Source organism: Arvicanthis niloticus, chromosome 1 (assembly GCF_011762505.2).
Source record: "Arvicanthis niloticus isolate mArvNil1 chromosome 1, mArvNil1.pat.X, whole genome shotgun sequence".
Lineage (NCBI taxonomy): Eukaryota > Metazoa > Chordata > Mammalia > Rodentia > Muridae > Arvicanthis > Arvicanthis niloticus.
Window position 1 is genome coordinate 4,628,594 of NC_047658.1, and position 27,383 is coordinate 4,655,976.

At 57.0% G+C, this 27,383-nt stretch overlaps 1 protein-coding gene across 13 annotated transcripts; it reads left to right on the forward strand.

The window, feature by feature from the left end:
* The first annotated feature begins 178 nt into the window (after positions 1-178).
* Cic (capicua transcriptional repressor) lies at positions 179-26,876 on the forward strand. 13 transcript variants are annotated; one of them, XM_034497453.2, is made up of 21 exons: positions 179-321; positions 3,294-6,095; positions 17,513-17,662; positions 17,744-17,978; positions 18,082-18,211; positions 18,308-18,490; positions 18,572-18,737; positions 19,492-19,694; positions 19,786-20,011; positions 20,425-20,528; positions 20,794-22,012; positions 22,099-22,286; positions 23,291-23,412; positions 23,514-23,680; positions 23,767-24,057; positions 24,161-24,483; positions 24,785-25,041; positions 25,138-25,292; positions 25,378-25,509; positions 25,694-25,825; positions 25,902-26,876. In XM_034497453.2, the coding sequence occupies exons 2-21, from the start codon at positions 3,305-3,307 to the stop codon at positions 26,267-26,269; spliced, it is 7,542 nt and encodes a 2,513-aa protein (XP_034353344.1). In that variant the 5' UTR covers positions 179-321; positions 3,294-3,304; the 3' UTR covers positions 26,270-26,876. The 13 variants fall into 13 exon arrangements, with proteins under 13 accessions (XP_034353344.1, XP_034353340.1, XP_034353360.1 ...); XM_034497449.2 differs by lacking the exon at positions 179-321 and adding an exon at positions 978-1,108; XM_034497469.2 differs by lacking the exon at positions 179-321 and adding an exon at positions 978-1,108 and having other exon boundaries at positions 25,141-25,292.
* The last annotated feature ends 507 nt before the right edge of the window (positions 26,877-27,383 follow it).

Below are 27,383 nucleotides of genomic sequence, written 5' to 3' on the forward strand. Positions count from 1 at the left end.
GGGGCCGCGCCAGACTTTTTGAGACTGTTGATTGGCTGTAGTTCGGCCACCCGACAGCCAATCATGCAGAGGAAAGGTGACATCACTAGTTCTCCTCCCATCCTCCTACCCCAAACTTCTCTACTCTGGTTTACCAGCACCAACAACCGCGTGGGGGAGGGGTAAGAGAGTAGAACCGGTGAGGTCATTGCGCCGCCCCAGCCGTTGCTGATTGGCTGCGGGGCTCGCGGGTGTCGGTTGGCTGCTCTTTGCACCTCCCCCTCGTGCCGCTACAGCAGCCACTGCGAGGAGCCACTGGCGACGCCAGAGCCAGGAATCCGGGTGAGTCGGGGCCCTGGGTCTAAGATGTTCCCAGTGTCCAGCGAGACTCAAGAGGAGCTGCCCTTTCCGACTTTTTCCTTCGCCCGGGTTCTTTGGAGCTCCATGCCCTCTGTCACATGGGAGTTGTAGTCTGCCTTATGCTTTCGACTACGGGCCGGATACAGAAGAAGACTACTATGCCCAGCAGGCATTGCGATCAGCTGGTCAACAAACCCTCGGGCCACGCCTTCTGAGCGTGTTCATTGGAGGGCCTATTCTTTAGCCCCGCCTCCCTTCATTTCATTGGTTACTGTCCCTCACAGGGGCTAGTTTCTTGCCTAAGATACATGGTGATTGGGTACTGTAATTGTCATTCGGTATATAAATAGTCTGTTAATTGGTTAAAGCAGGTGTCCATTACTTGTTGTAAGGTAGAGTTCTAGGCAGATCAAGCAGTCGTAGGCTTAGGTTGGTGTCGGTCCCGGAGGGAGGCCGGTCTTGGAATTTGGCCCCGCCCCCTGGCGCTGCCGGAAGAGCTCAATTGGTGGTTGCGAGTGTCGCTTGCGGATGATGGGCGGAGCCGACTAGACAGCGAATATCTATTGGTCTAGGTTGGCGCCGGTCACCGGGGTTGTGGCCGTTTATTGGCTGGTTGCTCCAGCTGTTGCAGGTCCATTCACCATTTTGTGTGTTGGAGTAAAAAAAAAAGGGAGAATCGAGAGGGAGAGCTGGAGGGGGGGCGGGGAGGGACCGGACCGGACTGAGCCGGGGCCACGGCCCCCCGCCCCGAAACCCTGCGGAGCCCGAGGTGAAGGGCGGGGCCAGGGCTGACACTGCGTGGGGGTTGAGGGGAGCTGGAGGCCGAGAGGGGACAGGTGGCAGGGACGGGAAGGGGTACAGGGCAAAAGAGGTGGGCGGAATGGTGTGGGAAGGGGTGACAGAGTGGAGGAAGTGGTAGGAAGTGGGGAGTGACAGAAAAGGAGTAACTGGGGGAGAGTACTGATAACAGGAATGGAGGGGTAACAGGACTAGATCAGGGTGACAGGGAGAGGAAGGGGACCGAGTTGGAGGGGGTGATGAAGGATGAAGAGAGGCGATGGGCAGAGGTGTCAGATTTGAAGGTCTAGAGATGGCCGACAGAAGAGTGACTGGGAGGAATAGGTGCTAGAAATAAATGGGGTGACCAGCAGGGGGTAACAGGAGGGGGCCTAGTGTCTGAAGAAATAAGGTAGAGGTGGTGACAAGATGGGAGAGAGTGGCAGAGAAGATGGTGTCAGGAGGGTGGCTGGAAATAGAGGGTATTAGACCCTAAAGGGCATGGGCTGGCCTCAGCTTCAGGAGTTTCACGTTCTGAAAGGGAGGTGAGGGCCCACAGGACCCTGGGTAGTAGTTAGCTATGGTGCACAGGAAGAGAGGAGGCCCCAAGAAAGAGAGGTTTGGCTCTGGGGTAAAGAGACCAGTCCAGGTAACAGGGCTAAGGTGTGTCGGTTGGTGTGCTTGTAGGCCCTGGGTGGGGTATAAAGGTTTATGTTTGGGCAGTGTTTGTACCAGAGCTCAGGCTCCAGAATGGTGCCTTAGCAGGTCAGTGGGGAGATGGTGGTGGAGGCTGCTGAACTCCGCAGCACTTTGGTGCTAATCCCAGGCCCTTCAGAATCTGCCTGTGAGAACCCCAAAATTGTCCCACAGAAGGAGAAGGCCTCAGGTTGGAGAGCATGAGATCTGGGATCCCAGTCAGCCTGAAGACTGTCAGAGGGGTCTCTGATTATTTTGGGGGGAGTCTAGGATAACTCGTGTTTGGATTCTTAAGTTTTCCAAGTCACTTTTGAGTAAAGTTTTAGGGGTTTTGTTTTGCCTTTTTTTTTCCCTTCTCTCAGGGCAGCCCAAAAGGGGGCGGGCAGAGTGACTGTTCAGGAAGTGGGTGAGGTTGGCTTGTTGGGCTTGTCCTGCTGTCTTTGACCTCATCCTCCTTATCCCCACCTGGAGCTGTCGAGCATATTTGGGTCTCTGAGGGTGCTGACCATTTCAGACACCCTGCCTAGCCTGGCCAGCCTGGGTGAGGATACATGCAGGCCAGAAATGGGGGCTAGACTTGCTGGCATCATGCTGGGTGTTGTTGGGGGGAGGGGAAGACTCCCTTGTGGTGGGACAGAGAAACCCTAGGGTGTGCAGTTCTGTGTCCCACTGTGTGATGACGTGTGCTGCATTTGTGCGCGTGCGTGTGCTCATGTACAGTCCTGTGCCAGTGCTGGTATGAGCTCTTGCCCCAAACGTGCCCCTGCCTGCTCCCTGCCAGGACCTGGGAAGATGGTTGTACCTGGCAGACCTGGGATGAGCAGAGTGGGCAACCATCCCTAGGGACTCTCAGCTACCTACTCCTTCCCACAGTACCTGGCCATGCATGACTGCCTGGAGGGGTGGAGGGAGAACAGAGGCTTACATCTCAGCTGTGTCACCTCCCTTTCTGTGGCTTGATGCATTTGTGTATGTGCTGTCTGTGTGCTGAGTGTGAGAGCAAGCATCATGTGTGGATCACATGACGGGCAGCACACAGCAGTAGTTAGGAGCTCAGGTTCTAGAGCCCTAGAGGACCTGGGTTCAACCCCCCCCCCCCCCCGCCCTGCTGTTTTGTAGGTAGATGATCTTAATGAAAGCACTGCAGCCTCTCTGCGCCATGCTTGATAGTAGCACTCACCTCTTAGGGAAATTAGACAGCTTAGCAGAGGGCTCAGGACAGTGTGATTGTCCCATGGTGTGAACTCTCAGTGATCCTCACACTCCTTGGGGGCACTTGGAGCCTGTGTGTACACACTGCATGTCCCCTGCAGAAAGCGCAGGGAGCCAGGGTTGTATATGCTTAGGAGACCCGGGGTGCCAGTCTTGTGGGTCATGGAACTGAGGCAGTCCACTCAGCAAGTGGAAAGACCCGAGGGACCCTGGGCCTGTGGGTATTCACAGTTGCTTCCGATCATCTCTGCTGCTCTCCTGTCTCACAGGTGGACAGACGATGAAGCCAATGAAGAAGTCGTGCCCTGGCCTTGCAGGTTCTGCCAGTGGCAGCAAGTCCCCACCAGCTACTAGGGCCAAGGCTTTGAGACGGCGAGGGGCTGGGGAGGGTGACAAGCCAGAGGAGGAGGATGAGGAAGCACAGCCACAGGAGCAGACAGGGCCTGAAGAGGCTGAAGAGGGTGAGGAAGAGGAGGCTGAGCGAGACCCTGGAGCTGAGGGACCTCATCCAGAGCTGCAGCCCAACGACCCTATTCCATGCCTAGCTGAGGACCCCAAGGGGGATGGGGAGGCAGGCCGCTGGGAGCCCTCACTCAGTCGCAAGACAGCCACATTCAAGTCTCGAGCCCCCAAGAAGAAGTATGTGGAAGAGCATGGCTCTGGAAGCGGTGGTGTAGTCGGAGCCCCTGAAGAGCGGGAGCGGACGCCTGAGGACGCCAGTGCCCTGGCTGTGCCTCCTAGGCCACCCACTTCCACTCGGTCCTCCTCTACTGACACAGCCAGTGAGCACTCAGCTGACCTGGAGGATGAGCCCCCTGAGGCTTGTGGTCCAGGCCCCTGGCCCTCTGCAGGCACCAGTGGAGGCTATGACCTGCGGCAACTGAGGTCTCAGCGGGTGCTGGCTCGGCGTGGTGATGGCCTCTTCCTGCCTGCTGTTGTGCGCCAGGTGCGCCGTAGCCAGGACCTGGGTGTGCAGTTCCCTGGGGACCGAGCCTTGACTTTCTATGAAGGGGTACCAGGTGGTGGTGTGGATGTAGTTTTGGATGCCACGCCACCTCCAGGTGCACTGATGGTGGGCACGGCTGTCTGCACTTGTGTAGAACCTGGTGTGGCTGCCTACCGAGAGGGTGTAGTGGTAGAGGTGGCCACAAAACCAGCTGCCTATAAGGTCCGCCTCAGCCCTGGTCCCAGCTCCCATGCAGGCCCACCAGGCGCTCTGCCACAAGCCCAACAGCCACTGCACCGTGAGCCTGAGGAGGCTGTCTGGGTTACTCGCTCTAGCCTGCGCCTGCTTCGGCCCCCCTGGGAACCTGAGGTCTTGCTGAGGAAGCACCCTGCAGGCCCAGAGGAAGAACAGGCTGAGCCTGGGGCCGCCTTGCCTCCTTGCCCTTCTTCCTTGGAGCCCAAGCAGCCTGAGGATGCTGAGGTCTCCAACATCAGCTTTGGTAGCAGCCTGGGGACTCACTGTGAGGAGGGTGAAGAGAAGCACCCACCATCTCTGGGCACCCCAGTCCTGCTCCCACTGCCTCCACCCCAGCTCCTGTCACCACCCCCGAAGTCCCCAGCCTTTGGTGGCCCTGGCCGCCCCAGTGAGCAGCCTTCACCCTGCCAGGAAGGGAGCCAGGGTGGCAGCCGCAGTAGCAGTGTGGCCTCACTGGAGAAGGGAGCTGCACCAGCAGCCCGTGCTCGCACGCCATTGACAGCTGCCCAGCAGAAGTACAAGAAGGGCGACGTGGTCTGCACGCCCAATGGCATCCGAAAGAAGTTCAATGGCAAACAGTGGCGCCGCCTGTGCTCTCGGGATGGCTGCATGAAGGAGTCCCAGCGGCGCGGGTACTGCTCACGACACCTGTCCATGAGAACCAAAGAGATGGAGGGCCTGGCAGACAGTGGGCCCGGTGGGACTGGGCGGCCTGCTGGTGTGGCAGCCCGAGAAGGGAGCACGGAGTTTGACTGGGGCGACGAGACTTCGAGGGACAGTGAGGCCAGCAGTGTGGCAGCCCGGGGAGACTCCCGCCCACGCCTAGTGGCGCCTGCTGACCTGTCACGCTTCGAGTTTGATGAGTGTGAAGCGGCTGTGATGTTGGTGTCGCTGGGCAGCTCCCGCTCAGGCACGCCCTCTTTCTCTCCGGTCTCCACGCAGTCGCCCTTCTCCCCAGCCCCCTCACCCTCACCGTCGCCGCTCTTCGGCTTCCGCCCTGCCAATTTCAGCCCCATAAATGCCTCACCTGTCATCCAACGCACTGCTGTTCGCAGCCGCCACCTGAGTGCCAGCACCCCTAAGGCAGGCGTGCTGACACCACCAGACCTTGGCCCCCATCCACCGCCACCTGCCCCTCGTGAGCGCCATTCCTCTGGCATCCTACCCACCTTCCAGACCAACCTCACCTTTACTGTGCCCATTAGCCCCGGGCGGAGGAAGACCGAACTGCTGCCCCATCCAGGGACACTGGGGGCCTCTGGAGCAGGAGGTGGTGGAGCCGCCCCAGACTTCCCTAAGAGTGACAGCTTAGACTCTGGAGTGGACTCAGTGTCCCACACACCTACCCCTTCCACACCGGCTGGCTTCCGAGCTGTGTCGCCTGCCGTGCCCTTCTCTCGCTCTCGCCAGCCTTCACCATTGCTGCTGTTGCCCCCACCTGCTGGACTCACCTCAGATCCAGGGCCCTCTGTGCGTAGGGTACCTGCAGTGCAGCGGGACTCACCTGTCATTGTCCGCAACCCCGATGTGCCACTGCCCTCCAAATTCCCTGGAGAGGTGGGCACTGCCGGTGAGGCACGGGCCGGGGGGCCTGGGCGGGGCTGCCGTGAGACCCCAGTGCCCCCTGGGGTGGCCAGCGGGAAACCTGGCCTGCCTCCACCTCTGCCTGCCCCTGTGCCCATCACTGTGCCTCCAGCCGCACCGACTGCTGTGGCCCAGCCGATGCCCACCTTGGGCCTGGCTTCTTCACCCTTCCAGCCCGTGGCCTTTCACCCTTCACCTGCTGCCCTGTTGCCAGTTCTAGTGCCGAGCAGCTATCCTAGCCACCCTGCCCCGAAGAAGGAAGTCATCATGGGCAGGCCCGGAACAGGTAAGAGGATAGGTGGCTGGGCTGCCATCCGAGCTGGGCTTTCAAGGGTGATGAGCTGCTTGTTCTAGGAGGGCTATGAGGGAGAATGGTCTTCTCCCAGCAGATTCGGTAGAGCCCCACATGCCAGGCAAGGGACTCTTCAGACTTGGTGTGTCATTATCACAGGGTGCTTGTTGGGGATCGTCGGCAAGGCTCTGCTGAGAACACACTCCCCAAGACAGGCCCCTGTGGGGCTGATGGAGGCACAGAGTGGTAGTCATCATGACATCTCCTGGGCCTTGGAGGACCTGGCCTCCAAGAAGATAAGCATGGCTCAGGGTTATCTTACCACATTTCACACCCAGCCCATCACACAGCAATCAACCACACACCCCGTGCTAACGCTTTCAAATGTTAGCTCATTTTGTCTTTACATCACTGGTAGGTGGGTGCCAGGAATATGTTTGCTTGGAAGAAACTGAGGCCAGGTTAGTGACTTCACACGAAGGCAGGCTGACTCTGGTGTTTAGTAAAAGATGGGGAGACTAAGACTCTTGACAGGCCCTTTTGTCATGTGTGGAAGGTGGATTGGAGGGTGGGTGCTGGGCACTCCTCCAGCTGTGAACCTAGCTTGGCTATCCTCAGGACAGGGTATAGTGGACAGCTGTCTGAACAGTGGTAATCTAATACGGTTGGGGGTTGATGGTCAATGCTCTGGAAGCTGTGCCTGTCTTGAGAAGATGCTGAACCAGTCAGAAAAGTCAGGAAGGGTTTGGAGAAAGGGCCCGGGGCCTGTGAGCTTTGGCTTGATGGCCATCTAGATGAGAGCAAGGCAAGGCAGGCAGAGATGGGGAAGTGTGTGCAAAGGCATCGAGGTAGAAGCAGATAATTAGAAGACTTAGAGACTGTAAAATCAAGGCCCCTGGAAAGTAAGGGGTTATTGGGGTGTGTGGCTGAATTGGTGAGCAAGAGTTATACCTCAGAGGACTTGGGAACATTACTCTGAGGACAGTGGGAGTCGAGCAAGGTTTTGAGATGTGAGCATAGCAGCACTATGGAGGGAGGTTCAAGCTCGGAGGCTAGAGGAGATGGTAAAGGAAGGAGTCTGGTTTGTGCGTGTGGGTAGGAGTTACTGTGGCTTTGGCTCAGGGTGGAGCCACATGACAAAGGAGCCAGGTCTTGCCCTTAACAAAGCACCATCACAGTAGGCCTGTCTCCAGAGCTAGGGCACAGGGCCGTGGGCTGTGTCTGTCCCTGTGCTCACTTACTGAGGTTATGGGCTGTGTGCCTCATCCTTCTCCCAAGCACATTTTGTATTTGTTACTTTAGTTGACCCAGACCGTTTCTGAAGTATGCGCAGCAGGAATTTCTGTTTAGGCAGATGTGTAAACTGCAGGGGAAGGTCTCTAGCTGCCCTCTGAGTACCTACTTCTTACATGCCCATGGCCTCCACTGCTTACCTATGCGTCTCTTGGCACACACTCCACTGCTGGGTGGGTAGGGTGGGCAGCATTACCACTTGCAGGTAAAGCTGCAGCCTGCTAGGACAGGCCTAGGAGGGGCTCTCTGTTATGTAGAGATGAGGAAAACTGAGGACTTGACCAGAAGAAGGTCCTGGTGTTACCCCGCGGGGAAGGTACACCTCTGCCTTCCCAGGTCTTCCAGCTTCCAGATCATAAGATGCACTACCAAGAGTTCCAGTTGGAACATCTTATTGGGTGTCAGCAGTGCTATCCTTGGCATGCCATGTCTGTGAGCCCCACTGAGCATTCCCTCAGAACCTTCACAGTGTTCCAGGACATCAGCACAATGATAAGTCCCATTAAATACTGGAGGAGCCTGCAGATCAGAAAGTCGTAAGTCACTTACCTAAGGTTACCTAGGTAAGAAGAGAGAGAGTGCCAGGATTTGAAAACAGACGATCTGGCTCCACATACCAGGCATTTACGTACTATCAGTGTAATGATGGTGGTGATAGCTGTGATTAAAATAACTCTTTATTGATCACATACTATGTGCCTAGCCCCAGGCTAGGGGCCATCTCATCAAATGCATCTGATGCTGTATAACAAGGATTCCTAGCCCTGCTGTCCAGATGTAGAACTAAGGTTCAGGAAAGGGCGGACTTTGCTGGAGGCCACCTGGAGGTTGTTAGAACTTGTCCAGCGCCTGTCCTGGCGGGCGGTTCTGAACAGTGACTCCCTGACTACGCCCATACGGAGGCATCTGGGCTGCCCTCAGGGTGGCAGGCAGGCAGCCTTTCATTTTCCTCCCAGAGGCCTCCCTAGCCTCTGGGAGGCCGGTGCCTGCAGGCTTACTGTCTCCAAAGTTCAAGTAGGGCTAACAGTGTCTAGTGGCATAAAAGGGTCACAGTCCTGGCCCCTTTTGCCCTTCCATGTCAGGGCCTGACCTTCTATTAGAGGGCAGCAGGTGTGAGGGGGTGGGCCAGGACAGCCTGCCTGCTCCTGTTCCCTTCCACCCCCCACCCCCGCCCTAGGCATTTGCTTCCTCTGGGGGACATGCTGGGGCAGGCTGCCGGCATTCTCTGCATTCTGATCATGGCATGGACAGCCAGCTGCCATTGCCACCTCCCTTTGACTCTTCCCGCCTGTTCCCCAGGAAAGGACCCCCCTCCCAATAACAACCTGTAGTCCCCACCCAGGAGGCCAGATGTCTCAGTCCCATTGTTGGCATGGCCTCCTTGCCAGCACCCAGCTTCCTGCATGGCTTTGCAGTGTTGACACTTATGGCCCCTCCTGGGCCTCTGTCCAGTTGTCCTCCTCTCTCTCTCTTCCAGCCACTGGGTATCCATCTTTCCCTGGGCTCTGAGTCTTTGTATCATTCCCTAGACTTCTGACCTCTACCTGTCTGTGTCAGGACTGGTTAGGTATAATATCTTTATGGTTTTGTCCTTATTTGGGCCTCAGCCCTTGTCAAGCTTGCAGCCTAGCTTCTTGTGTCTTGGCTCCCATCGAGGGCGTGCTGTGTCTACCATGCCCCCCACCCCCACCCCCCACCCCCGTCCTCCCTTCCTGGTTTTTCATTTACTTTTGCCTTTGTTATTTTTGCTGTTGCTTCTGAGGCAAGTCTCATGGAGCCCTTGTTGTCGGTTTTTGTTTTGTATTTTTTTTTTTTTTTTGAGACAAGCTTTCTTTGTGTATTTCTGTCCCTGAACTCTCTCTGTAGACCAGGCTGGACTTAACTTTATAGATTCCCCTGCCTCCGCCTCCCGAGGTCTGGGATTCCGAGAATGTCCACTTTACATGGTACTGGGAATTGAACCTAGAGCTTTTCCCATACTTTTCCTTTCAAGACCAGGTCTCATTTGTAGGTCAGACTGATCTTGATCTTATGGTAGTCTTCCTGTCTCAGCCTCCCAGTGCTGGGATCACAGACATGTGCTGCCATGTTCCATTCACTCACAGTATTTAGATATTCTTGCTGCCTCTGTCCCAGCCTCCCTCATACCCCTATCTGTGTGTGTCAGTCTCTCTCTCTCTCTCTCTCAATGTTCACATATTTGAGAGTGTGAGATGAGAGAATGTGCATGTATGTGTGCCAGTGTGTGCCATGGTGAATTTGTGAAAGTCGGAGGACAACTTGTTGGCGTCAGTTCAGTCCTTGTATCTTTATCGTGTGAGCTATGGAAATTGCACTCAGGTAGCCAGGCTTGGCAGCAAGCTGCTTCACCTGCCGAGTCATCTCACGGGTCCAGGTTCTTTAATCTTTTTAAACTAGTGGGCAGTGGCCAAACACTAAGTCTCCTTCCCCTTCCCCTCTTTTGTAAATTATTAGTGTGTGAGGGAGGCAGAAGACTGTTGTGTGGTCACTTCTCTCTTTGCACATTTATGTGCATCCTAGAAATTTAATTCTGGTTGCTTGTACAACATATGCCTTTACCTGCTGAGCCACTCCCACCCACTTCTACATATCTTTCTTAGAGTGTAGAGAGGTTGTCTAGGCCTGGGAGCTCCCTCTTGGTCCTTTATGAATGGACAATTTGTTATTGCCCCTGTAACCTGCTGAGAAATGTCCATGGGTCAGGCTTGTACATCCACCCACCATACACCTGTTCCACACTGGCAGGGAGACCGGGCTCTATGGGCAAAGCTAGGAGATCCGGCTAGAGTGGGTGGCAGGAAAGCAAGTCTTATGCTCACCCTCCTGCCTGCTAGAGGGCATGACCCAAACACCCCCTCCCTTCCAGGGACACATTTGGTGTTAGCTCAAAAGACCAGGTATCTCACTATGCCATGATCAGTGGGGGAAAATGAGCCCTAGAGAGGGGCTGAAGGGGTCGAACCTGGGTCAGCCTGCCTCCCTGTGGAACTCAGGTTCTTCCCACCACACTGTCCACTTTCTCTCTAACTATGAACTGGTATGGATTCCAGTTCATCTTTCTGCCAGCTGCAGGGCAGAGCAGTCCTGAGGCAAGTGAATGGAAAAGGCAGATACAGGATGGGACAAGGGAAAGCCAAGAGTTATTGTATCAGAGGAAGCAAGAGGTCGGGACAACTCTGATTCTTGTACACTTGAGAGTAGGGTTTTCATTAGCGGTAACATGAGCTGAAGTCTGAGGAATAAACCGAGTTCAGAGGCGTGAATGAAAGGATGAACTTATGTGCATTAACTCTCCGTAGCTAGCTAGAGCTGGAGCTATCTATCACTAGACTCCAGACTTACAGGATGGTTGCAAAGTAGAAGCCTAGCCAGGTCGGGCTTGAGAGCAAGGCTGAAAAGCTGGGGCAATTGTAAAACTTACAAACAGTTTAGAGCAGGTGAAGGGAAGGTTGGCTCTTAAGGATCAGATCTCAGTAGATTATCTGGGACAGGAAGAATCTTGGGAAGAGTGTTACTTGGGGGAGATAATAAGGAAATTTCCTGAGCCTGTAGGAGTCTTGGTAAGAGACCCCAAACTCTCCAAGCTTAACAGTCTCTAGCACCCGACAGCTGAGAGGGGTCAGGCTGCCTCCTCGTGGCTGCTGGCGGTGGGGCAGTAGACGCATCATGTACAGCCAGGGGAGGCATGCATCCCAGAGACCCTGGCGCCCGAGCATTAATGGCTCCATTAGTGGCCGGGCGGGAGGCGCATTAGCGGCGGCGACGGCGTCTGGCTCCCATTACCACCGGCGGCAGCGGCTGCACCGCAGGCGGCTGGACCCTAGCCCGGCGCGCCGCCTCCTCCGCCCGCACTTCGTCCCTGGTTCCCGCTCCGTTTGAGGGCGCGGGTAGGAAACCCCAGTCTCGATTTCGGCTAAAAAACTGGAGTCTGACAGGCTTGGGTTCAGATGTCGGCTGCGGCATCTCCTGAAAGCAAAATGTCCCCCTGCCTCCAAGCCCGTTGCTCGCGAAAAAGACAGGAAAACAGTGCACCTGGGGCTTTGTGGACACAGACAGGCCGCGCCCAAACCCGTCTGCACCTATGGGTGAGGGTTCCCGCGCACCCTTGGGGGTAGATTACCACCTTCACTACCCCAGTGGCCGGGTCTTGGCCCTTTTTATTGGTTACTGTCGCACCTTCCGACCGCCGATTGGCAGAGGCTCCCCTCCCACCCCACCCCCGCCCCGCAGCGTAGTTAACCCTTACGTGGCCAGGTCCTCTGGCTGGGTGCTCTCCCCCCCCATCCCAGACAGACTGGGTGCCAGCTGGCCCGCGCCCCGTCGCGGCCCGCGTGGGTGTCAGGCCGGCCGGGCACTCGCCCGCCTTCCAAGCACAAAGCGGCTTTGTAGGGCCTGCCGGGGACTGGCGGGGGGCCAGGCGGCTAGTGGAAAATCTCGTGAGCGCTGAGAGAGGAGGAGAACGCAGGGCGGCGCCCCCTCCTCCGCCGGGCGGTGGCGCCTTCATCTGTTCGCGCCGACTAGCCCTCCCAGCCCGGGAGCCTGCACACACACCACTCCCCGCTCTCGCACCTTTCCACCCCCAAGCCCCCATCCCACTCTCCACCTGCAACCTGCTTTTCTCCCAATCCCTGGAGACACCCCCCCCCAACTTCTCCCCTTTTCTTCTCGTTTCCCCTTTTTCTCCCTGCCTACCCTAGCTTGGCTCACACTGACTCACCCTGACGCTATTTTTAGCCCCCCATCCCTGTGGAGCCTCGCCAGCCCAATCCTAGGCTTGTTCCCCAGGCAACCCTGGCCGTCGCCGACGCCTCCCGGGATGGGTGGGTGGGTAGGTGGGTGTGTATGTTGAGAGCGGGTGAGGGGAGCTGGGGACACCGGGGTGGTGAGCCGAGCCCGGACCGGGGTGGGGAGCAGCCAAGGGCGGCTGGCGAGGGCGCGGTGCCTCGCGGGCTCAATAATTGGGGCCATGAGTTCGGAATGAGTCGGCCTGTCCCTGGGTCTGTCAGCATCCCTGGCAGCTTGCCCCGGGCGGGCGTCAGGGCAGGTCCTGGCCTGCACCACCCCAGGTGGCTGTTGATGTGTCTGGGGCTCTCTGTCCCCAGGCCAGGATGGTGTGTTTTGTTGGGAGCTACTTAGTTTTGGGCTAAAGCTTTTGTAGGGTTGATGAGGGGTGGTGCAGAGGGTGGTTCCCATTATAGCCCTGCCCAGTACCTGCCATGAGTGCAGGACGGTTGTGCACCCCTCTCATATAGGGCTGGGGCCCTGGTTTAGGGAAACCCTCAGCTCTTTCCAACTTGGGAGGCCCCAGTTAGGGTTGGGTATGACTGGAGAGGGGGAGCTGTTTGGGAGATATGAACTGCTCTTTCCCTTTCACTCGTAATCCACCCCCACCCAGGGTTCTTCCACCCTGAACAATAGAAGCTAAGTATAGGGCTGGCCCAGTGCCCAGGGCAGGGGGGCCCTTCCCGCCCGGATTCCAGCCCCTCCCTGCCAGGCAGGGCCCCCACTTGGTTGTACCCTGCCCTGAAAAGAGCCTCTTCCTATCCTTTTTCCATGGGTACTGTGTGTTCCACCAGATGTGCAATCTTCCCAGATGTGAGGCCCTCTTTTCCTGCTGTGCTGTGCTTGGTTTTTTTTTCTCACTCAACAGAAGCAGGGAAGTCAGCCTTCTCTGAGCTCTGTCCCTGGGCTACAATGCAGCGGGGAAGGGGTTAACTTGCCTGTAGGTGACTCACTAGGACTCAGGGTTGGGGAGAGGAGGGGCAGCAGTGGGGAAGAGAGTGGGCCACATTGATTTTCAGCCTCACTTTGCAGTCCCTAGGGCACTGAGGTAATGGAGGGTCTGAGTCTGGGGCTGCATAAAGAGGAGGGGGCAGTCACCTAATAGTCCCTCTGGTAGCCCCCCTGGGCTGTCAGCCAAGTGACTGGCCCTCTGGAGGTCAGAGGGTTACAGACCTTCCTGTCCCCCTTAGGATCAAGTTACCCAGGTGTTTTTCCCCCCCTGCCATCTCCTGCCTTCAGCTTTGTCAGTGAATAGGGCACGTTGAAAAGAAGGATTGCCTGCTCTCGATCCACCTGATCTTGTGTGACTATTACCTGTCCAGCTGTGAACCCAGGCCTCTGCTTCTACTGGGCGAGACCCCAGACCCTGTCCTGGGTGCCGCCTGCTTTCTGTACTACATCATCATTGTTTGATCTTGTATCTGGGCCTTCTGGGATTCCCTGCCTGTGTCCACCTTGAACTTCATCTTCTCACGTAAACACTGGGCATAAGGCTGATCTCCCTCCCTGTGAAACATCAGTGAACAAAATCACACACACAAGCTAACACTACAGGGCTGCTCCAGCGTTAGCTAGCTCCCTTTCTTTCTCCTGGTCCTTTTTCTGTGGGCGATAGAAGGTGAGAAGTGCTGTCACTCACTGTCTTAAGCTACTGATTAGAAGCCCCAGAGTGCCTGGTAGCTTTATAATGGGATGATGATGGAAGACCATAGGGTTCTGGATACCTGATGGGCCTGGGTATTGAAGAAGGCGGTGCCCTGGAGTGTGGGGTCAGTATGATGATGTCTGTGAGTTGTGTCCTGGTGTGGGAGTATTGAGTGGGTGCTTAAGAAGACCATGTGAGAGTGAGTGTGGGCACAGTGGACAAACAATGTCTGCCGAGGCTGGCCTAATTCATGTGGGCTGGTGGAAGTTTGATGAGTGTTACTAAGGCTACATTTTGGTGAGGATTATAAAGCGATGGCAGGTAGGGAGTTAAGGATGGTATGTACTTTTGAGGTAGTACATCTATGCCAGCAGGTGTGTGAAGTATGACTTCGCGTGTGACAGTATGGGTGTAAGACAGAGGGCGTGCAGTGCCCGTAGTGGTGTGTAAGCGACAATGGGTGTGGCATGGAAATATATCCATGAGGAGTCTGCGCGTGCCTGTGTACTTGAGTTAGGGCTCAGGGATGATTTGTCCAACCCTTTACCGTTGGTCTTCCCAGCAAGACCCTGCGCGCTAGGTCAGCCACACCACGAGTGAGCGTGTTCCACGCGCGTACTGGACACAGCACGACACTCAACTTCGGGCCTCTGCAGCGCAGCAACCCTGAACCGCCCCCCTGGCTTGCTGGCTTTCTGCCTTTGCTGCAGTGCGCCCTCCCTGCAACCCTATTGCGGGCCCGCCCCCGGCCGGCTTGGAGCCAACCGTAGTCCGCCCCGCCCCGTCCTTATTTGCATATGACTGACGTTCCCTCGGGGCGGCCAATGGGGGCGGGCGCGGCGGGGCCTGACCCGCGCGTGGCGTCAGCAGCCAATAGGCTTGAGCGCAGGGGGCAGGGCTTGCGCGGAAGGCCGCGGGGGAAGCGGGGAAGGGGCGGGGGGAGCGCTGCGGGGGGAGGGGAGCGCGTAGTAGTGGCGGGGCGGGGAGGCGGCGGTGGTTCGGCGCGGGGCTCGCTTGGAGCGCACGGACGCTAGCACGCTAGTCCGTCTATCCGCCGGGGACCCGAGGTCGACCTGGTGTCCAGCCACCGGCCCAGGGCCCGGAAAGGCGGGGCGGCGGTTCTGACTGCCGGGCGCGCGGGGCCAGAGCCGTTACCCGCCGGAGCTTCGAGGGAGGGAGGGAGGGAGCAAGCGAGCCAGCGGAGAAGGGAGGGGGCCGCCCCCGCGCACGCGCGCCGCGCCCCGCCCCGCCTGCCCCGCCTGCCGGACTCTGCAAGGGAGGAGGGAAAGGGAGGGGGCGGCGCCGATGGCCCCCGAGCCGCGCGCCCCGTGACGGCCCCCGCGCGCGCCGGGGGGCGGGGCGGGGACGGCTCGCGCTGACCTCCCCCGCCCCCTGGGCGGCGGGAGGCAGGCGGCGCTTTGCGCAGGCGCGCCCGGCGGAGACCCCCGCGTGGGGCAGCCGGAGGGGGCTTGGGGGGGGGGGGCATGCGGCGACGGCCTCCCGCTCCCCCCGGGCCGGAGCGGCGACGGCCAAGGAGCGGGTTACGGGCAGAGCGGTGTCGACCGCTGAGGAGGTGCGATCCCCTGTCGGGTTCCCGCTGCTCCGGACCATGTACTCGGCCCACAGGCCCCTGATACCCGCGTCTGGCGCGGCCTCTCGTGGCCTCGGCATGTTCGGTCAGTAGCGTCTGGCGCTGGGACTGCAGGGGTCAAGGTGTCGGGGTGCTAAGTGCGGAGTATCGGTGAAGGGATATAGCACCTTCACCGTAGAGGAAGAGTATAGGGATGGCTGAGAAAGTTTAGAGTCTAGCGGGGCCAAGTGGTTAGTGATGGCAGGTTTGAGTGTAGTCAAGCGGTGGGAGTGAGGAGTGGGGCGTACATGGAGACAGGTGTGGTGCTTAAGTGACGGGGTGGAGCAGATCCCTCTGATTGGTGGTACGGACTACAGAGTAACAGGCTTTGGAGGAGTAGACTGAGACCTGCTGGTGGAAGATGTAGAATGAGGACAGGGTTACAGTAGTGGTCTAAGGACAGGGTTAGGGGCAGGGGAGCACTGTTGGCTCAGAAGGGACTGTGAGCAGCAGTATTCATGGTGTAGTTTGCTGGGAGGCTGGGAGAGAGGAACACCTGGAGGGTAATGCACTAGGATGAGGTAGGAGTTACTCCATTGTCTGCTTAGCCTCTCCACCCCTTTCCCCATTTCCAAGAAAGCTAGTAAGTCTTGATGAGAAAGATCTTTGTGGAGGTAGAAACACATCCAGGGTTGTCCTGGGGTTGGAGTCTCTAGCTGGCTTTGGGGCCCCTAGGGGTGGGGGCCGGGGCTGTTAGGAATCTTGAGTGCCTTCCAGTTTTGTTTCCCTGCTTCCCTCTTCTATATAGGACTCCTTTCCTTTGTCAGTCCCTCGGAATCAGGTCTTGAGGCCACTTCTTCATACAGTGCTCCCCCAGACTAGATTTTAGAAAGTATTGGGGTGAGGTCACCTCGGGTCAGGATGCTCTGGAGCAGGGGGAGGCAGGGAATGATGGATATCAGAGATAGGGCGGTTCCCTCCTTCCCTCTTCCCCCCTGAGCAGGGGCCTCTCTCCTCTGCTGGTTCCACTTCCCCTGAAGCTTGAGGCCTGCCAATGTGGGGAAGCTCACTGATAGCCTGGGTTTGCTCTTCAGTTCCAGCAGGCGTGGTCCCAGCTCAGGGATTACCCACTTTGCCAACCAGTTCTCAGGTGCAGCTGGCCTGAATGTTGAACCTTCCAAATGTCCACTAGTGAGGGAATTATCTTCCTGTCCATCACCTCAAGGAAAACACCTGGTACTTTAGCTTTCTCTGGGCAGCTTATAACAGTTCTGTCCCATTGTCCCTCTGCTGTTTCTTCTGAGGAGTTTACCACACCCTCCCGTCTTTCTGGTCAAGAAGACTGGACACTGGGCATGAGATAAGCCCAGTGGTTTACAGGGAGGGAAGCTTCTTACTGGGTGTTGGAGTCTGTTTAGGAGACAAAGAGGAGAGCCACCTGGACCCCACCCAGGAGGGGACAGGTCTGGCTCTCTGGAGACTGGTGTTGGAGGGAAAAGGCAAGGAGGTTGTTACTCACTATGGGGCTGTTTGAGATTCCAGGCCCTGGAAATGAGTAGAGACAGGGAGGGGAAATAGAGCCATTGACCTCAAGAGTAGAAAAGGAGACTGTGAGGCCAAGGTGAGGCTGTGTCAGATGGCAGCATAGTTGCTGAGACTATGATGACATGGTTGTTGGGAGGTGTGTCCAGCCTTGCAAAGGTCTTAGGACATCAGAGTGGGGAATGGCAGCTGAGAGTGACCTGGTTTGTGGCAAGAGCCAGTTCCTCTGGCTTGGTCCCTGGTGGCAGGGCTGGTGGAGGTTGGGAGGGAGGAGTGGGACGTGAGTACTGTTTCTCTTTCCTGCAGTATGTGCGTGCGTGCTTGCTTTTTTTCTTTCTTTTGTTAAATAAATCTGGAGATCTTTTAGGGGTTCTTGTTTTGTTTTTCTTTCCTTTCCTGAATGATATCTTACTGACGGCCTGAAAAGGCCCAGGGGTTGGGAGAGTGGCTCTAAATATTGGGTGGAGCCACTTCACACAGGTTGGGAATGGGGAGCTTGACTTGTGTAGGTTAAGGCCAAGCTCTCCTGGTGCCCAGCTCACATGGCTTCTTCTACAGTGTGGACAAATGTGGAACCTCGTTCTGTGGCTGTGTTCCCCTGGCACTCCTTAGTCCCCTTCCTGGCACCCAGCCAGCCCGACCCCTCTGTGCAGCCTAGTGAGGCTCAGCAACCTGCCAGCCACCCTGTGGCCTCCAACCAGAGCAAAGGTAAGAGGTAGGGACTACGGGACTGTTGGGATGGGGTTCCAGGTAGCCTGGGAATCCTCTGACGTACTGCTCTGACCCTAGAGCCTGCTGAATCAGCCGCTGTTGCTCATGAACAGCCACCAGGAGGGACAGGGGGTGCCGACCCTGGGCGGCCCCCTGGAGCAGCAGGCCCTGAGAGCCCAGGGCCTGGACCTCCACTCACTTTGGGTGCTGTGGATCCTGGTAAAAATCTCCCTCCCACCACCGAGGAGGAGGCGCCTGGCCCTCCAGGAGAGCCGCGGCTGGACAGTGAGACCGAGAGTGATCATGATGATGCGTGAGTCCTCCAGGGCCTGGCATCCACTGGGGCGGCTGGGGCAGCTGGGGCAGGGGTGCAGAATCAGACTTCTGCTCTTCATTGTTCCTGATGGTCCCCACAGCTTCCTTTCCATCATGTCTCCTGAGATTCAGCTGCCTCTGCCACCTGGAAAGCGCCGCACCCAGTCTCTGAGTGCCTTGCCGAAGGAACGAGACTCATCTTCTGAGAAGGATGGACGAAGTCCTAACAAGGTGCTTTCTTTATATCTAAGCTCTGCCCACCCAAGCCAGCCCCAAACCCAGTCAGTCCTCTGGTTTTGTTAATCCTCTGGGTTGTGTTAACTCCAGCGGGAGAAGGACCATATCCGTCGGCCCATGAATGCCTTCATGATCTTCAGCAAGCGACACCGGGCCTTGGTCCACCAGCGGCACCCCAACCAGGACAACCGGACTGTCAGCAAGATCCTGGGAGAGTGGTGGTATGCCCTGGGGCCCAAGGAGAAGCAGAAATACCACGATCTAGCCTTCCAGGTAATTTTTCCTCTCCTTGGTTCTTCCCAGTGTTCTCTGGTGGGGCGGTGAGTGAAGGGTTGCCCTGCCCTTTCCTGCCAGGTGAAAGAGGCCCACTTCAAGGCCCACCCAGATTGGAAGTGGTGCAACAAGGACCGAAAGAAGTCCAGCTCAGAGGCCAAGCCTGCGAGCCTGGGTCTGGCAGGAGGGCACAAGGAGACGCGGGAACGGAGCATGTCGGAGACGGGAACTGCTGCTGCCCCTGGGGGTTAGTCAGCTCCTTGGCTCTCCCCCTGCCATCTCCCCCTGAGGGCTGCCAGCCTTCCCCTTGCTTGCTCAACCCCTGCCTGAGCAACTTCTCTCTGCATTGCTTTTGAGGACTCATCCACAAACAAACTGGCAGTTGATTATGTGAGTGAGCCAGGGAGATGCAGATAAGAGACTGAAATACGTGTCGTTACCTACTGCATACTCAGAACTCAGATCCTTTTTTCCAGTGAGGAAGTGGCCTCAGAGAGGCCAAGTTACTGATTGAAGTCGTGGGCTAGTCAGCACCATAGCCGTGATCTAAGCCTACCTTGGTCGGCTCCCACGACCACAGTTAGAGCCACTGCCATTCATTATGCCTGGCATCAGCTGCTTCTAGGAGTTTGGGGGTACTTTGGGGGTATAAGACAGTGGATATGGCTTTATATGAAAATGGGAATCTTACTGCTTCTCTCATCTAGGAACACTAAAGCTCAGACAGGCCAGTGCTTAACTAAGCAGCCTCATGGACCAGTGTCCAGGCTTTGCATATTCAGAATGTCTGCTTCCGGGAATGGGCTTGCTCCCTGCAGGTCCACAGGACAGAAGCTTGTGGGAAGGACATGTTGGACTGGAGACTGGTGTCTTAACTAAGTGGCTGAGGAACTCCAGCCTGTTCTGCTCAGACCTAGAGACGCTTGTTGAAGGTCGTGCCAGTTCAGGTGCTTGTTGGAAGCTTCCTGACTGTTACAGCTTGGGCCCCTTCTGCTTTACAGTGTCTTCTGAGCTCCTGTCCGTTGCCGCCCAGACACTCTTGAGCTCGGACACCAAGGCTCCAGGGAGTGGCCCCTGTGGAGCAGACCGGCTACACGCAGTTGGGGGACCTGGCTCAGCCCGACCCAGAGCTTTTTCCCACAGTGGGGTGCACAGTCTTGATGGTGGGGAAGTAGACAGCCAAGCACTGCAAGAACTGACTCAGGTTTGAGGCTCAGGTCACCAGGGAGGTGGGGCAGGGAGGGGTGCATAGGGCAGCAGGCCCACCTAAACTCTCCCTGCCACCTGTCCCACAGATGGTGTCTGGCCCCACATCATACTCCGGCCCCAAGCCTTCCCCCCAGTATGGCGCTCCAGGATCTTTTGCAGCTCCTGGTGAAGGAGGTACCTTGGCAACGAGTGGGCGGCCTCCACTGTTGCCCTCCCGAGCCTCTCGTTCCCAGCGTGCAGCCAGTGAGGACATGACCAGTGATGAGGAGCGGATGGTCATCTGTGAGGAAGAAGGGGATGACGATGTCATCGGTGAGTTGGGTGGCTTACAATCCTGGTGGGGCCCTGTTGGCAAAGACTCAGGGTGGCTGGAATCCAGGTGCCTTGGCTCCTATAGTTTGTTTTTTCCCGTGTTTGTGACTGTATACTGTCAATTATATTTCAGCCAAGGAATCTCCCAGCCATGCAGGAAACCCAAGGATATAGATGTCATTAGCAGAGCACTAGATGCTCTTTCTAGTATGCATTTTAGGTCCTTTGTTGGTTGGAGCCCAGGACTAGCCTTCAGTGCTCCCTTTGTCCCGCTCTGCTGCCACCATGGTCACCATCCACTTGTCTGCTTTGCACAGAGCTAAAGCGAGAGCTCAGAGTCTATTTTAGACTATTTCCTTCTGGGTAGCTCTGTACTCAGTCCCTTCCTCACACTGTTCCCTCTGTTCCATCAGCTGATGACAGCTTTGGCACCACTGATATTGATCTCAAATGCAAGGAACGGGTGACTGACAGTGAGAGTGGAGACAGCTCTGGGGAGGACCCAGAGGGCAGCAAGGTGAGGCGTGTGGGGAGCTGGGACGTGCTGCTGTCCTGTCACTCTTAGAAGAGAATGCTCCTGAATCACTCGGGAGAACTGGGTCAAGTCCAGGATGTGTTAGCCTTCAGCTGGCAGGGGTGCTTTTGGCTGGCCTGCTTACAAGGAGGCAGGGTCCCTGGGAAGGGGCCCAGGTGTCTACAAGGCTTAGAAGGAGGCAGGGTTCCTGGGGTAGGGGTCTAGCTGCCTCCACTCCCTGACTTGGGCTTCTCTTTCCTTAACCCAGGGCTTTGGCCGTAAGGTGTTCTCACCTGTCATCCGCTCCTCCTTTACCCATTGCCGTCCAACCCTGGACCCTGAGCCTCCAGGGCCCCCGGATCCACCTGCAGCCTTCAGCAAAGGCTATGGTCCCACCCCATCCTCCTCTTCACCTGCCTCCACCTCAGTCTCAGTCTCCACCTCCTTTTCACTGGGCTCTGGAACCTTTAAGACCCAGGAGTCTGGTCAGGGCAGCACAGCGGTGCCACTGCGGCCCCCACCTCCTGGAGCTGGGGGCCCAACAACACCTTCCAAGGCTACTCGGTTCCTTCCTACGGATTCTGCCACCTTTCGGCGCAAGAGACCTGAAAGTGTTGGTAGCCTGGAGGCACCAGGCCCCTCAGTCATTGCAGCACCTCCCAGTGGGGGAGGGAACATTCTGCAGACACTGGTTCTGCCTCCAAGCAAGGAGGATCGGGAGGGTACACGAGTGCCCCCAGCAGCTCCATCATTGGCCTATGGGGCTCCAGCAGCCCCTCTGTGCCGCCCTGCTGCCACCATGGTCACCAATGTGGTACGGCCTGTCAGCAGCACTCCTGTGCCCATTGCCTCTAAGCCCTTTCCCACCTCTGGCCGGGCTGAGGCATCTTCAAATGACACAGTAGGTGCCAGGACTGAAATGGGCACAGGATCTCGGGTGCCTGGGGGCTCCCCACTGGGTGTCAGCTTAGTGTATTCAGATAAGAAGTCAGCAGCAGCCAGCTCACCAGCTCCACATTTGGTGGCTGGGCCCCTGTTGGGCACTGTGGGGAAGGCACCTGCTACTGTCACCAACTTGCTGGTGGGCACCCCAGGCTATGGGGCTCCTGCATCTCCTGCTGTTCAGTTTATTGCCCAGGGAGCCCCAGGCAGTGCAACCCCTGCAGGCTCAGGAGCAAGTACTGGGAGTGGCCCCAATGGGCCAGTACCCCTGGGCATCCTACAGCCAGGTGCCCTAGGCAAGGCTGGGGGAATCACACAGGTGCAGTACATCCTGCCCACACTGCCCCAGCAGCTTCAAGTGGCACCTGCCCCAGCACCAGCCCCAGGGACCAAGGCAGCAGCTCCCAGTGGCCCTGCACCCACCACCAGCATCCGTTTCACCCTCCCTCCGGGCACCTCGACCAACGGCAAGGTCCTGGCTGCCACTGCACCCACTACTGGCATCCCTATCCTGCAGTCTGTACCCTCAGCCCCACCCCCTAAAGGTGAGGCCTGAGCTGGGCATTGTAGGGATTTGGGTCCCAAGCCTGTTTGGCTGTCTTGTAACCTTTTCTTTTGTTGCCTCTTCTAGCCCAGTCAGTTTCTCCTGTCCAGGCCACACCTTCAGGTGGCTCAGCCCAGCTGCTGCCTGGGAAGGTGCTAGTCCCCCTGGCTGCCCCTAGCATGTCAGTTCGAGGTGGAGGGGCTGGTCAGCCACTGCCCCTGGTTAGCTCGCCTTTCTCAGTACCTGTCCAAAATGGTGCCCAACAACCTAGCAAGGTAAGGCGCTCTGATAGTGGCCTCACCTCTTCTCCGATGTTGGGTGTCATCCTTGTACCCCACCTGTGTCACTGTCTGCCTTTCCTGTTTGCTTTTCTATTTTTTCCTCTGGGACTTGGTGATTTTTTGTTGTTGATATGTATTTATCTGAAGCTTGAGGATCAACATTTACTAGAGTTTAGGAGAAGACAATGGAGCAAACAAGTAAATCCTGGTTGCTGGGCAGGATGGGGAAGAGAAAAGGTCTTGTCTGGCCTTTTTGAGTGAGGGTTAGCAATGGAAGTCTGTAAGCTGCTGCAGAAAATGCGTTGGGGCTGGGCAGGGTGGCATACCCAGTTAGCACTCAGGAGACAGGCGAGCGGACTGCTGTGGGAGCGTAAGGCTTTCTATATAGCAAGGTCCACCAGGGGAGAGTGGGGACAAGGGGGAGACTGGACGTGCTGTTCCTGCAGAAGACCTGGGCTCTCAGCACCTTTATTACCTGGAGGTGCACAGCCATCCAGTACTCCTGTTCCGGAGATCAGATGACCTCTTCTGGCCTCTGCAGGCACTGCATACATACACAGTGCACAAACATGTGCAGGCAAAACACTTAGACATTTTAAAAAATGCTGAAAAATACAAGAAAAAAATGTTGGGCATGTTCAGAGAAAGCAATGAGAAAGCCCAGAGTGTCAGGCCTTTCTCAGGAGCATGCTTAGGAGGTGAGCTAATATTTTAAGTGAGTGAGAGAGATGTGAAAAGGAAACATTAACATTTTAATTAGAACTCAGAACAGGTAGGCTCAGCAGTGCTCAGAGCAACTGCTTCTTTGTACTAATGGTTCTGTGCAGCCTGCTGTCATCAGTGATGAGTGTCTCTGTACCAGCTCTTCATCTAGGTTCCCTTCTCACAGTCTCAGGCTTGGACAGCTCTGCTCTTGCCTGGCCTGTAATCTCAGCCTCAGCCCTCCCTGCCCTCTACGGTCATAGCTTACCCTAGCCTGGGGGTACTTTCACCCACAGATTATCCAGCTGACTCCTGTGCCTGTGAGCACACCTAGTGGCCTGGTACCACCCCTGAGCCCAGCCACAATGCCGGGACCTACATCACAGCCTCAGAAGGTCCTGTTGCCCTCTTCCACAAGGTGAGTCCAGTTAAGCCCCTTTCCTCACTCCAAGCCAGACTAGACATGGGGTAGGGCCAGCCCACCTCACTTCACTCCTCCCCTTTCCTCTCCTGTGGCAGAATCACCTATGTACAGTCAGCAGGCGGGCACACTCTGCCTCTAGGCACCAGTTCTGCATGCAGTCAGACTGGAACAGTGACCTCATATGGGCCCACCAGCTCTGTAGCTCTGGGCTTCACATCACTGGGGCCCAGTGGTCCTGCCTTTGTACAGCCTCTGCTCTCAGGTGAGAGGTGGCCTTGGGATTTGGGGTAGGGTCAAGATGGCTCCAGACCCTAACTTGTTTCCCTGTCTCTTCTGTCTTCCTCCCAGCAGGCCAAGCTCCATTGCTGGCTCCTGGCCAGGTGGGCGTGTCACCTGTGCCTAGTCCCCAGTTGCCTCCTGCCTGTACAGCCCCCGGAGGTCCTGTCATAACAGCATTTTACCCTGGCAGCCCTGCACCTACTTCAGCACCCTTGGGCCCACCTTCCCAAGCTCCGCCAAGCCTGGTCTACACTGTAGCCACCAGCACCACCCCACCTGCTGCTACCATTCTGCCCAAGGGCCCACCAGCCTCTGCCACTGCCACTCCAGCCCCTACTAGTCCTTTCCCTAGTGCCACAGGTAGGTGTTAGGGCCGCTCAGGGACAGGGTTTGTGCAGGTGGGGGATCCAGGGAATGGGCTTCAGCGAGGCCTGGCTCAGTAGATGCTCTTCTCCTTTACCAGCAGGCTCCATGACCTACAGCTTAGTGGCTCCCAAGGCTCAGCGACCCAGCCCAAAAGCCCCCCAGAAAGTAAAGGCAGCCATTGCCAGTATTCCTGTGGGGTCTTTTGAATCGGGTACCACTGGTCGGCCTGGACCTACACCCCGACAGTCTTCAGACTCTGGTGTAGCCCGTGAGCCAGCTGCCCCAGAATCAGAGCTTGAGGGGCAGCCCACACCCCCAGCCCCGCCACCCCCTACAGATACCTGGCCTCCCACTGCCCGGAACAGCCCCCCACCCCCTCTGCCTGCTGAGGAGCGACCTGGCACTAAAGGCCCTGAGACTGTAAGTGTCTAGCTGGCTGTGGGACTCTTGTAGTGCTGGTCTCTGTTCTTGCCACTTTGTTCTTTTCCTTTAACCATGTCTAAGTGCATCTCCTGCCTGTCTGCTGTACCCATACCATTCTATTTGAGATCTGCATTCTGGGTATCCTGGCCTCCAGAGGCCAAGGGTTTGTGTCCTCTTTGATCTCTCTTCATCTTGTTCCTGGCTACTGGCTCATGATCTCCCTACCCCCACTCTGAGTCTGGGCCTCTTTTAACTCGAGTACATCTAAGCTCAGCGTTCTTGCCTGTCCCCATCTCAGGCCAGCAAGTTCCCCAGCTCATCTTCAGACTGGCGAGTTCCTGGGCTGGGCCTGGAGAATCGTGGGGAGCCTCCCACCCCTCCCAGCCCAGCTCCAGCTCCAGCCACAGGTCCCAGTGGAAGCAGCAGTGGCAGCAGTGAGGGCAGCAGTGGGAGGGCGACTGGGGACATACCCGAGCGCAAGGAAGTGACTAGTTCTGGCAAGAAGATGAAGTTGCGGCCCCCACCCCTGAAGAAGACCTTTGACTCTGTAGACAAGTGAGCAGGGGCTGGGATCTTGACAGTGCCTAGGGCTGGTGGGAGAAGGGGCAGCTACAGGCAGAGACAAAAGAGGTGACCCTGCTGGCCCCCCAGCAGGGTCCTGTCAGAAGTGGACTTTGAAGAGCGGTTTGCTGAGCTGCCCGAGTTTAGACCAGAGGAGGTGCTGCCCTCACCCACCCTGCAGTCTCTGGCCACCTCGCCTCGGGCTATCCTTGGCTCTTACCGAAAGAAGCGGAAGAATTCCACAGGTAGGCAGCTGTGGCTCCTAAATGGGGGGTAGGGGGAGGGAGGCCTGAGGCCACCTCTGCTAAATCAGCCTGCTTGTTTGACTAGACCTGGACTCAGCGCCTGAGGACCCCACCTCACCCAAACGCAAGATGAGGAGACGATCAAGCTGCAGCTCAGAGCCCAACACCCCCAAGAGTGCCAAATGCGAGGGGGACATCTTCACCTTTGACCGTACAGGTGCCAGTGTTGAGGAGACTGTGGGCCTCCAGGAGTGGTGGTGTCATGCGTGTAGTGGGGGGAGGCTTGGTCAAGGCTGACCCCCATCGAGACAGAGTTGGCAAGACTTGGTACCTGAATGGCAGCAAGAAGTATGTATGGGGTCTCTGCTGCAGCCTTGACTGAAGGCCCTGTGCCCGGGCAGGTACGGAAACAGAGGATGTGCTTGGGGAGCTGGAGTATGAGAAGGTGCCCTACTCCTCGCTGCGGCGCACCCTGGACCAACGGCGGGCCCTGGTCATGCAGCTCTTCCAGGACCATGGCTTCTTCCCATCAGGTCAGTAAGTCGGACACTCTTGGGAATCACTCATATGGGGACTTGCCCATATATCTCACTATCTTTCTGTCCCCAGCCCAGGCCACAGCAGCCTTCCAGGCCCGTTATGCAGACATCTTCCCATCCAAGGTGTGTCTGCAACTGAAGATCCGAGAGGTCCGCCAGAAGATCATGCAGGCAGCCACTCCCACAGAGCAGCCCCCTGGGGCTGAAGCCCCCCTCCCTGGACCACCCCCTACTGGCATGGCTGCTACTCCTGTCCCCACTCCCAGCCCTGCTGGGGGCCCTGACCCCACCTCTCCAGGCTCGGACTCTGGCACTGCCCAAGTTGCCCCGCCACTGCCTCCACCCCCAGAACCTGGGCCTGGACAGCCTGGCTGGGAGGGGGCTCCCCAATCCTCACCTCCTCCCTCTGGTCCTTCCACGGCTACCACAGGCAGGTGAGGGCCCTTGAAAAGACCCCAGGACCCACAGTAACCCCCTCAGGATATGGACAGTATATAGATGGCAGGAATTGGGGGCCAGACAGTGGGATAGTTACCTCCTCCCCAGGAAGCCATTTTGTCCTTTCCAGTTTGGCGCAGAATGTGGCCTGTTCCCCTTGTATATATTCCCTCCCTGTGCTGGGGGGCAGCAGGGGCAGATACCCTCCACTGAGCTCTTGTATAGAACCTGAAGTGTGTGACCTTCAGAGCTTTTCACTTGGACTTTATGCGGAAAGGCTCCCGTGAGGGCTGCAAGCTAGAGGGTAGTATGAGCCTTGGGCCACAGGGAGAAGATGCCTGTGGAGTAGTGGGGAGTTCATGTACCCCCCCTTTTTCCCCAGAGGGGCTGGACTCAGGTTAGTTTGGGGTGGGGGTGGGGGTCCTGCACTTTGCCACAGGCATGGGGAGGATTCTCCCCACCCTCTGCCCTCCCAACTTGGGTTGTACTTTCTAAGAAGGTGATTCCCCCCATTGTCCCCACTCCCAGAAGAAAACATGTTGATCATGTGCAATATTTCTTACTGTGCCGAGAGCCGCAATGACCGAGATTAAAGCTGTTTAACACACGCGTGGCTGCTGACTTGTTTCTCAGGTTGGATTTTCACACTCCTATCCCCTGGGGGGCATGGGGCAGCTCCACACTGCCACTACCCTATCATTACCCTGTTAGCATTAAGGGACTTTGGGCTGATGTCTGCCTCTGAATGGAGTAGCCAGAATAGTCTAGGGACTGTCTGCCTAACCAGTAAGTAGCAGCTTGACTGAGTACAGACTGAGACCTTGCACTGTGAGAAGGGCAGTTCATGGCTACTGCCCCTAGAATCAGTTTTTACTCAAAATATCCCAAGAGTCAGCACTTAGGCGAGTTCAGGACCATGGGCTATCCTCAGTGACTGACCCCTACTATCCTCCACATGGTCTGAGCCAGCACAGTGGCCAGGAGAGGACTGAGACTTTAACCTGAGACTTTGATCTCCTCCTTGTGCAAAGTTCTGGAAAGTGTAAAAGTCTCAGGATACATCTAGACAAGCCAGAGCACCAGGAAGTTAGCATGTATCAGCTGGGACAACTTC